The sequence below is a fragment of the Trematomus bernacchii genome, unplaced genomic scaffold (genome assembly GCF_902827165.1).
Source record: "Trematomus bernacchii unplaced genomic scaffold, fTreBer1.1, whole genome shotgun sequence".
In the NCBI taxonomy this organism is placed as follows: Eukaryota; Metazoa; Chordata; class Actinopteri; order Perciformes; family Nototheniidae; genus Trematomus; species Trematomus bernacchii.
Genome location: NW_022987714.1, coordinates 14262358 through 14273409, shown reverse-complemented (window position 1 = coordinate 14273409; position 11052 = coordinate 14262358). Strand labels below are relative to the sequence as shown.

The 11052-nt window shown below is 42.9% G+C and overlaps 2 protein-coding genes across 2 annotated transcripts; both read left to right on the top strand.

Annotated features, from left to right (window-relative positions):
• The first annotated feature begins 729 nt into the window (after positions 1–729).
• exosc6 (exosome component 6) lies at positions 730–2263 on the top strand. Its single transcript, XM_034141105.1, has 2 exons — positions 730–1087; positions 1575–2263. Exons 1-2 carry the CDS (start codon positions 810–812, stop codon positions 2119–2121), a joined length of 825 nt encoding a protein of 274 aa, XP_033996996.1. The 5' UTR covers positions 730–809; the 3' UTR covers positions 2122–2263.
• A 3841-nt stretch (positions 2264–6104) lies between these two features.
• On the top strand, positions 6105–7736 carry LOC117491705. The gene is made up of 3 exons (XM_034141794.1): positions 6105–6573; positions 6868–7002; positions 7269–7736. Exons 1-3 carry the CDS (start codon positions 6213–6215, stop codon positions 7595–7597), a joined length of 825 nt encoding a protein of 274 aa, XP_033997685.1. The 5' UTR covers positions 6105–6212; the 3' UTR covers positions 7598–7736.
• The last annotated feature ends 3316 nt before the right edge of the window (positions 7737–11052 follow it).

The window sequence follows — 11052 nt, the reverse complement described above, 5'->3', positions numbered from 1 at the left end:
TGTGTCTCGCCCCAAATCTGCAGCTTGGATAGAGTGTGAACAAAATAAAGATTGGTTCCCGCAAGACATAATGCGGGAATGTGGGGGGCAGAAACACAAAAGTCTCTCTCTCACACACACACACACACACACACACACACACACACACACACACACACACACACACACACACACACACACACACACACACACACACACACACACACACACACACACACACACAAGGCCCACAGGTGCACAAGACCTACAATTTCCACACCTGTGTGAGCCCCGGGACCCGAACACCCTGTATGTAATGTAAATGTGTAGGGGGGGGTGTACAGTGGGTGGCCATTGAAAATGTGTTCTGTATGTTCTTCACAGAAAATGAGCCATGGGCATTGAGTGTGAGTTTGAAAAAATAATTTATCATATCATTTTTCTTTACCTAAATAATGAAAACGGGTCCCACAGACCCGAATACCATACAAGGGTTAAATGAGAAGGATGACATTGCACATTTAGTTTTTCCCCACCAGTAACAATATGTAATCGTTTTGGAAAGTAATGTGGATGTTTAGGTCTTAGGCCAGATCACCATGACAAATATCACACATGTTATAATAATTTGTAATTTTGTGGCTCAATAATTACAATGAAATAGTGTTGATTATATAACTGTTTTTGCCTATATCTAAGATAAGATATATTTTTCTCAGTGTTTCATTCTGCCACGCGGAATCATTTCTCCGCTTGCTTTGTTTCGGGGGACTGTTTTTCTGCCGGACTGTTTTCCACACGCCGTCACATTTCCTTTTCTGTGCACCACCATGCCGACTGACACCAAACGTGTACGCGGCCCAGAAGTTTCTCAAAGTCCGACTTTGTTTTTGTGTAAACATGCGGCCGTTCTCCCCTCGCACGGGCCCAGAGCGGACGGTCGGCAGCGGGACCAGGTAGACGTCCGGCCGGTGTTTGTGCGCTGCGGGCTGGTGAGCCAGGCTAAAGGCTCCGCGTACATCGAAGCTGGAAACACCAAGTTGATGTGCTGCGTTTACGGCCCCAGAGAAATGGAGCGGAAAGATGAGACCGATATGAAATGTGGAAAGTATGTCCTGATTTCATTAATCAATTAATACTTTTATTTGACTCGGGTATTGCTCTACCGCAAGTTAAACGCTTATGTTAAAGCGATATCTTGTGACTTACACATCCGGCCTGAATAAATAAGCAGTAAAAAGCAGCTCAAAAATAAACTTAAGATAGACAATTTAAGTGTTCAACAGAAGTTAAAAGTACCTAAAGTGAGAAGACTTATTTCAAACATTGAATAAAGATGTGAAAAGACAGGCCGACGTGACGTAAACATAAATATTAGTACGAATGTTTATTTTTTAGCTTTAATACCAAAATGAATAACAGAGAGTAGATTGGGTAGCCAATATCGGTTTTTTTTAAGCCATTTTGCTTCATACTTTTATGTCAGTATCAGTATCTCTTCAACATGCATTCGAGGAGACACCAATGTCATGTATCTGTAATAAATAATATAGAAAGACTTTATGAAAACAGCTAAACTATTTCTGTGTTTCCAGGTTGACTACTGACATGCGTTTCGCTCCATTTTCCTGCCTGGAGAGGGGCTCCTGGATTCAGGGAAGCCAGGACAAGGACCTCTCCCTGATGCTACATGAGAGTCTGCAGCCAGCCGTGTGCCTCCATAAATATCCCCGCTCTCAGATTGAGGTTAATGTGATGGTTGTTGAGAACAGCGGCTCAGTTCTGGCCCATGCTGTCACGTGCGCTTCCCTCGCTCTTGCAGATGCAGGAATCGAAATGTATGATCTGGTGCTTGGTTGTTCCATACGTCAGAATGGCGCCTCTTATGTTGTCGATCCTTCTTACATGGAGGAAAACAGCTGCAACTCAGTCAGCAGTGAGAACCAGGGTGGTCTGACTGTAGCTTTCCTCCCTAGCCTGAACCAGATTTCTGGGCTGCAGTCAGATGGAGAAATGACTGAAGAGACTCTGACAGCTGGGGTCCGGACCTGCATCGAGGGATGCTATAAACTGTACCCTGTCATCCAACAAGCCCTGACCAAGGCTGTGCGCCGAGCTGCCCCCCCGCCATCAGAGAGCTGAAAGACTCAATAACCAATAGCATAGCTTTACAATGTGCAGTTCTTACATTGACAATACAACCTTTGTTTTTGTTTGATATTATGTTCTTAAAAAAAGATTAAAAGACTGTTTTCTTATTAAACAATTGAATGATGCATTTAAATGGTATGCAGTTTCTGAATTAATTGTTTAGGTTCAATTTCCTTTTTTAATTTTGATTATTATTATTGGCCAAGGTGCAGTCGAACAGACGGTTTTCAATCTGCGACAAAATATGTGTAGGCTTTCTGCTGTCCTGATATCAATGGGGAGCTTGTTACACAATTTTGGAGACAGGATATTAAACAAGCCTGTTTTTGTTGAGAAGTACCTGGGTCCCACTCACAGTGAGGGAGTAGTGAGCTAATATGTAGTGTGAAGTGCACATGCTGGAGTGTATGGTTTATCCATGTCCTGGATGTAGGGCCTGAACCATTCACATCTACATCACAGATGGACTAAGTCAGCCAAAGGTATCGAGCTCAGTGGAGCAGTTGGACTGCCTTTAGCTTTGCCGGAGGGTTGGGCTTAAACCTGTTCCATCTGGAACATTACATTACATGTCACCTGTTAGATGCTTTTATCCAAAGCGACTTACATACTCAATACTGTGGGCAATCCCCACAGGAGCAATTTGGGGTGAAGTGTCTTGCCCAGGGACACAATGACATGCTGACTGCAGTGGGGTTTGAACCTGTGACCCCCTGATCCGAACACCAATGCTCAACCCACTGCACAACACGCCTCCCTGGAACAAAATTACATGGATTTTAAAACATGACACTGTGCAGCTAAAATGGAACCTGTTGTTAGCCAAAACTAAATTGATATGACTGTAGAATATCTTCTTATATCAATAGAGATCACCCAACTTAACGCTAACGCTGTACTGGAGAGAATATGTGTAAAAAAGCAGCATATAAAAAGGTACTCACCTTGTGGTAAACCCGCAAAAGAGAAAGCGTTTGAGCTCCATACTATTTCAGAAATAATCCTTGATGTGGTTTGGAACATAATATGGCGTTGAGCTTTAAGACACTTTTTTCCAAACTCTTAACACAGCAACACACCTGTATCACACTATTAGCCAAATAGTTTACTGTTTAAAACAACTGTTTGTTCATGAAATACCAACTCTAAATTCCAAAATGCAAAGATACTGTCTCTAGTCAGCAAATAGTCTTTAACACTAGAACAGTATTTCACTATTTTAGAGTAACATAGCCAATCATTTACATGTTACACTTGTTCTTGCATACAATAGGCTCAGAAAACAAGTGTTTTTTATAGTCTGGTTGGTTTTACCACTTTGCTTTTTTTTGGTTGAGTGTGGAATACAGGCATTGTTTGTAACATACTATCTCAAAGTGAAGGCGTGAACTTTACTTGAGAATATACAGTTAGAAAAAAAATGATGGAATTGCTGCAGTAAAAGCTGTATAAGCAACTAACAACAAAATATATCAAATATGCATGACTCCGAAAAAGAGTAAACAAGGCACACGAAAACATATTTTGGTGCTTGGAATAGTTTTGCAAAAGTCATACACACACAAGATTAAACTAATTTGGGTCATTGATTGCAAGACATGTAGCTTTGCGAGCTTCAGCAGATTGTGAGAAGACGTGTGTGTGTGTGTGTGTGTGTGTGTGTGTGTGTGTGTGTGTGTGTGTGTGTGAATGTGGAGACACTGTGATGGATCGTTGGAGCTATGTGCAGCTCAAGGCATATATGCTCGAACGGGAGCTGCCTGGACGCTGCAATCATGTTGCGCGCACTATCTATAGAGTGTGCTGACTTTTCGTACAATGTCCCACTGTCTGGCTACCTGCATAAAGTCAAGTGCTCGGCGCAGTTGTCGGCAAAATGTCGCTCCTCTGTTTTCATTGAAACAGCTCCTTATATCCGTTAGCGCAGCTAGCTAGCACCAGATGCTAACAACAACAACAACACGTAAGGTGTGCCTCGCTCGCACCACACATACACACACCCTGCCGGTCCTCCCGATGGCCAATCCGGGCCTGCCGGGGAGCGTGGAAGTGTGGTCTGCCACAAGCGGGCGGCAGGAGCGGGGCTGTCAGCATCAGCTTGTAGATGGTATTTTAAACTCGATGCGCTCTGAAACTACGGGGCGCCCGAGGACAAAAAATATACATGCGTTAATCGCGTTAAAATAATTAGTGGCGTTTATTTTTTTTTGCGTTAACGCGTTATTAACGCGTTAACTTGACAGCCCTAATATTTATACTTATTTTTTTCTTCAAAATACCAAACAGATCATGCATTTTAGCCATGCCTCATTTTGCTCAATTTGACAATTTCTAGCTCTGGGCAGATTCAGTGAGAACAGCACCATCTACTGGCCTGGCATATGTACTACAGCGTCTCCAGCGCTTTCGAACGGCAATGGCCGTGGCTGTCTCCTCCTGATTGGTGGAGTTGGCCCAATAGCCGTAGCGCCACCGTCCTGACGTCAGGACAGTGTTCAAATCTGGATCAGTTTTTATCAGATCCGTTGCAGCCCCTTTTTTAGAGATTTGGGTATGGAGGAAAATAGAGAGGGTTGTGTTTTCTGACACTTGGTGAGTTCCCTGGAACACCGGGGACACATATTCATGTATAAAAGACGTACAAAAGTGCATTTTGCATGATAGGTCCCCTTTAAGTAAGTCTAAATATATATATATAAAATATTCAGGTATTCGTACTATACTTGAAATGTCCCTTATGTTATACTTCTGTTTCTCTCAAGTTCAAAAGCAAATTGTCAAATTATTATTATAGGTTAAGATAAAACTTAATTGATTGCCAACATTTATATCCAATAATTCAACATGCTGTATTCAAAAACGGCAATTCTGCATTACTGTATTTACTTTTTGCACATTAAGTATATTTTGATAATAATACTTTTTCTTTAATAAAATGCTTAATACACACTAATTCCAAAATCTTCAATATAGTAACTAGATCCTCAACTAACTGTTAAAGTTACACCTCTGTTCCCCACTTAATTCATTTGAACCTGCATGTTTTATAACATTTCAGCACCTGTAATATAAAAAAAGTGCTCAAATTATGATTTTGTTCAGTGCACGTTCAGTCGGCTCAGAATACCACCAATCCGATGCAGTCAACAGCTCAGTAATGTTTGCATTGGGTGGATACTCTGCTCCTCTCCGACTAACCATCAAAAGGCTCTTTTAAGTCTGATATTTATGGAGGCACACGGCTGGCTGCAGACTCTCGTGTAGCATCAGGGAGAGGTCCCTGTCCTGGCTCCCCTGAATCCAGGAGCCCCTCTCCAGGCAGGAAAATGGAGCGAAACGCATGCCAGTAGTCAACCTGGATACACAGAAATACAGTTTAGTTGTCTTCATAAACTCTTATTTATTACAGATACATGACATCTGTATCTCCTTGAATTCATAACATGAAGCAATGCTGATTCTCACATAAAACAAAAGTTTCATACAAAATGGCTTATCCAACTATTCACTAATTCATTAAATAATCATGCAAATGCAGGTTTTTAATATATTTTTTTATCAACCGTCTGTAAATAAATGGTTCCTTTAAAAAACAATCAGTTGACATACTGGAGGCCGAATGATTATTTTTAGGATCTGCCTATGCAAGATAATAAAAACGAATGATTAATGAACTCATTTGTTAGTATGGTTGCACTGAACAGTGCTGACAGTTGGCCTGAGACTCTCATAATAATACAGTGGCTGGAAAAGTACATCCTCAGTGGATGCAAAGCTTTAGCACACGCCGCGTTTCCACTACAGCCCGCAGCCCGGTTTAAGAGGGCTGTGACGTCAGCGGCCCGTTTGTGGTTGCGTTTCCACTTGGCCTAGTACCGGCAGGCTGGTCCTAATTCACAGTTTTTCTGGCCTCATAAAATCGTGGGGCCAGGGCCAGAGGCAACCGGGCTGAGTTTGTGACGTCAACGCTCTCGGCTGCTGATTGGTCGGAGAGAATCGTCACAATCGTGCGCGAGATAATCCCTAGCGTCGCATATATATATAGCGATGCTTGCAGCATTTTTGTCAACAGAGGATTAACAATGGCAAAGAAAAGCACACCATGGTCGGTCGAGGAAGTCACGACGTTCCTCCATTACATATCTGATGAAAAGATCCAGCGGGAGCTCGACGGGATGACTCGAAATATTAAAGTATTTCAGGAGGTGTCTACACTAATGGCCACAAGCGGGTACTCCTGGACTGTCGTGCAGTGTAGGGAAAAACTTAAAAAGCTTAAGGGTGAATATCGCTTGGTGAAGGACAACAACAACACCAGTGGGGCCGCTAGGAAAAACTGGAAGTGGTTCGACCTCATGAACAGCATTTACGGCCATAGACCGGCTAGCGTTGGGAGGGAGGGAGGCCTCGACTCAGCAACAGCGTTACTGGAGTCTATGAATGGTAAGTTTTTGCTAACGCTCTGTTATTTTCTTGGAACCTTTGTGTCCCTATCTGTTCTAAAGCTCACTTCTAACAAATAAGTCTATTTTATCCTTACATTTATGTTCGACAACCCATGGTTTTATGGAGCCCCGAAGGCTAGCTAAGGCAGATAGCATTAGCTAGAGCTAGTGTTTGCTAACACCACATGTGCCATTGTTTACGTTCAGTTTGTCTTTTCTATAGTTGTTGTTGCTATTTATAGTATTGTGCTGCAGTAGTTTGTGGAATTAACAAGTCATGTTTCTGTTCTAGATGATTACGTTTTGAATAACGAGGATGAACCAACACCGTCCGGTGCATCGATATCATCCATATCTACAGCACAAACTCCAGCTCGAGCACAGACACCAACGCCGAGTGCCAGCTCGACACCGCGTGTGGTTCTAGGTAAGAAATAGGCTGGAATTGTGACTTTTAAAATAAAATGTAGACCATCCATCGTCAGTAGTAAAATAAGCTGTACCACTGTGTGCGAATGCTTAGTTACAAGTAAAGTAACTAGCTAGTAAGCAGCTAGTATATAGGGCCAGAACTTTCTTTAATTCATCCTTACTGTTCTGTTTATACATTTTATTCTTATATCCTTGTGTGACCTGTACCTGTGTTTCTTCATTGTTATTGCTAATTATTTATATTATTATCTTGTCACCCAGGCAAGAGGAGACGAGAGGAACTGGAACTGCAACTGGCCCAGCAGAAGGAACACCAGGAGCAGAACCTGGCCCAGCAGGAGAAGAACCTGGCCCAGCAGGAGAAGAGCCATGCCCAGCAGGAGAAGATCCATGCCGAGCTGAGGGAAGACCGGGCCCTGCAGGCTCAGTACATGAACCAGTCCCTGGTGGAGGCGAGGGAGGCGAGGCTGTTGGAAGCCACCTTGAGAAGGGAGGAGATGGCTCGCGTAGAGAGCTTTAATGCATCCTTCATGCGCACTATTTGCCAGGTGCTAGGGGGAACGTCCGCTCAGTCTCCTCCGCCTCTGTGAACCAATAACCTATGGCTGTAGTTTCTTGTATATTTTTTATCTGTAATACAATACAATCATTTTTTTTTTTGTATAATGCCATGCCTTTTTTATGCTGCTGCAAGAAAACACTTTGTGTTCAATAAAGTGACTTATCTTATTGCTTGTTGATAAATAATTGCACCCAACAGCGATCACACAGAAAGATGGCATCATCTAGGCGTCCCTCGTCAGTCAGAAATATCATGTTTGTTTGTTTGTAGCCTTTATTTATCCAGGTTAAAAAAATCCCATTGAGATCAACGATCTCTTTTACAAGGGAGACCTGCGGTACATTGAGTTACACATATAAAAACAAACAGAAAACAAGAGGACATCACAACATAATTACAGGGGTATACATTAGCATCTATTTACATTTGCAGGTATCCAATAACATTTCATCCAGCCGTGCTTTAAAACGATGCAAGGGAATCAAAATGCTCAGTTTCAATGTTTTTTGCATGGTGTTCCAAGCCAGAGGAGCAGCGCACATAAAAGCTTTAGTACCTAAAACAGTCCTAGCACTTGGCACATGTAATAAAAACACATCCTGTGATCTCAGGCAATAGCTACTTGCCACTCTGTGAGATCAAGGAGCAGATATAAGAAGGTAGTTTACCCAGCATGGCTTTGTAGATGAACATGTACCAATGACTGAGCCTCCGAACAGTAAGTGAAGGCAGACCTGCCTTGGCATACAGGGTACAGTGATGAGTAAGTGCTTTACAGTTAGTAACACATCTCAGAGCGCTGTGACAGGCGGCATCTAACCTTTCCAGGCAATGGGCAGGTGCATTCATATAGATCAGATCACCATAGTCTAGCACAGGTAAAAAGGTCACAGAGCCTTTTCCTGGCTTCAAAAGAGAAACAGGACTTGTTTCTGAAAAAGAAACCTAGTCTAACCCTCAGCTTTTTAAGCAGATTAGTGACGTGAAGTTTAAAAGTAAGACAATCATCAAGCCAGATACCAAGGTATTTATAATAGCTAACCACTTGGAGTACTTGTCCTTGCATAGTCACAATATCCAAAGCAGTCTCTGGAGTCTTTTTAGCTTTAGAAAAGAGCATTACCTTGGTTTTCTCAACATTTAAAAGAAGCTTTAGTTCAGAGAGCTGAGTCTGAATAATGTTAAAAACAGCCTGTAATTTAACAACAGCCTCCTTAATGGAGGGACCTGCACAGTACATCACGGTGTCATCCGCATAAAAATGCAAAGTAGCTTCATCCACATTACATATTTTGTAATGGTATTATGAATACATGTAGTAAAAATTACTCAATTGTAATACCCTCGTTGTGCTAGACTCATACATTGCTTATATATTTAAAAGAGAACAAAATAAACTATAACTACACTGTAGCTATGTTCGTATGACAAAATACAAAACCTTGAAGCTGAATATAGTTCTGTGTTTTACACTGTTGTATTTATGTTTATAGTTTGCTTAGATTATTATTATTTTTATGGGGCAGTAAATACTGGTGCTTGAAATTCAAATATTTACTAAATAGTCAATTCTGATAACATTTCTTGGGTTTAAATAATTTGACAAACACATGTATGTGAAACATTCTTTTTTTATTTATGTTCAATACCATACAATGACTTTATGGATTCAGGTAGCGCATCAGACCCTCTCGTATGTCCCTGCCCTCCTCCTCTGCACCTTGTGCCACTGCTACCCCTGGCTCTGCTGCTGCTGGTGCATCCCACCCATCATCATAGGTCTCTCCATGACTCTCGCAGAGGTTATGCAGAGCACAGCATGTCAGCACCATTGATTTAACAAGTTTCACATCACAGTCATTTCTTTTCATGAGGCAACGCCACCTTCCCTTCAGTCTACCAAAAGCGTTTTCAACCACTACCCGTACTCTGCAAATCTTCTTGTTGTATGTCACATGTTCTTCTGTTAGCCGTCCAGTGTCAGCGAAGGGTTTTATGAGCCAGTTTTGCAAGGGATAGGCATTGTCTCCCAGGATGTAATAGCCAGCATTCACCCCACCAATGTTCCTGGTGCAAGCTGGAAAGTAGTTGCCACGACTGGCCAACTCCCACAATGTGGACAGTCTCAAAACCCGAGCGTCATGCATGCTCCCAGGCATTCCTGCAAACACATTCCAGAAATGTCCCTTACCATCAAAACAACTCCTTGAAGGATGATGGAGTGCCAGCCTTTACGGTTGAAATAGTCACAGTGGTATTCCTGTGGTGCCAAGATGGGTATGTGTGACCCATCAATAGCACCTACACACTGAGGGAGCCCCCACCTGTTCTCAGTGTAGGCAGCCATTTCTGCAAATTTCTCCCGGTCTGGTGAACGAATTAGTTCCGGTACTAACAACGTCTCTGCAGCAGCACAGAAGTCTTGCACACACCGGCACACAGTTGTCTTGCTCACTCCGAAAAGATGTCCTATGCTTCTGTAGTCACAGCCGGTAGCAAGCTTCCACAGTGCGATGGCCACTCTCTTCTTAAAAGGTATACACACGCGGAATGATGTGTCCTGTTTCTCCATCGCTGGCCGCAGTTTGTTGCACAGGTAGACGTAGGTTTCTTCAGACATCCTGAAGTTCTCCACCCACTGAGTGTGTGTGAAAGATGGAACAATCACATTCCACCACTCGGTAGCTCGGTCGACCATCCAAACGCATGGTCTAGGGCGGCGAAGTAACTTCTGAAATACACAAACAAAAGCATACATATTTTAATACGTAAAAGTGGTAGCTACAATTAATTAAATACTTGAAATTCTTTGGTCGTATGGGGAGCGTGAGCCTAAACACATTGCTAGTTAGCGAACGTTAGCTTACCAAGTAGCATTGTAGTCTCGAAGAAGTATTGGTAGCAGTAGTAGTAGTAGTAGTAGTAGTTAGAGTCTTCCAGTAGTCTCTGCGGGCTGCCAGAACTCTCGCGTCAGCTGCCTCTATACCTCGTCTTGCTACAAGTCGCCTCTTTCGAGTCATCTCTTGACTATTTGTTGTGATAAAGAACCACACAGCAAGCAACAAGCCAACGATCTTCTCAACATCCTCCATTGTTGTGTGTTGTGTCGCTTTGTCGCATTGAAGATGACGTCACGGCAGTTTTAAGCAGCGTCGCTCCGCCTACACTGCGTTACTATAGATACTGACCCGGTTCCTAAACTGTAATGGAAACGCGCCACAAAGTGAGCTGGTCCTAACGAGGCCGGGCGCGGCCAAAGGAGGCCGAGCGGGGCCGAGCGAGGCTGTGTAGTGGAAACGCGGCATAAGGCCCCGCTCACACGGGACCGTTTGCGTTTATGCACAGTATGCGTATTCAAAAAAGTCTTCCGTTCACATGCATTTGTTTCATTTAACGTGTCTGTTCAAACGAGGCCGCTGGAAACGCTGTAGTACATATGCTGGGACTGTAAGTGGCGCTGTAACTTCCGCCAAAATACACCAA

Bases quoted from the DNA above. Each gene is read 5' to 3' on its own strand.
- exosc6 (XM_034141105.1), top strand. From the start codon at position 810: ATGCCGACTGACACCAAACGTGTACGCGGCCCAGAAGTTTCTCAAAGT. The intron at 1,088-1,574 runs GTATGTCCTGAT...CTGTGTTTCCAG, and splicing joins ACCGATATGAAATGTGGAAA to GTTGACTACTGACATGCGTT.
- LOC117491705 (XM_034141794.1), top strand. From the start codon at position 6,213: ATGGCAAAGAAAAGCACACCATGGTCGGTCGAGGAAGTCACGACGTTC. The intron at 6,574-6,867 runs GTAAGTTTTTGC...TTTCTGTTCTAG, and splicing joins GTTACTGGAGTCTATGAATG to ATGATTACGTTTTGAATAAC. The intron at 7,003-7,268 runs GTAAGAAATAGG...CTTGTCACCCAG, and splicing joins GACACCGCGTGTGGTTCTAG to GCAAGAGGAGACGAGAGGAA.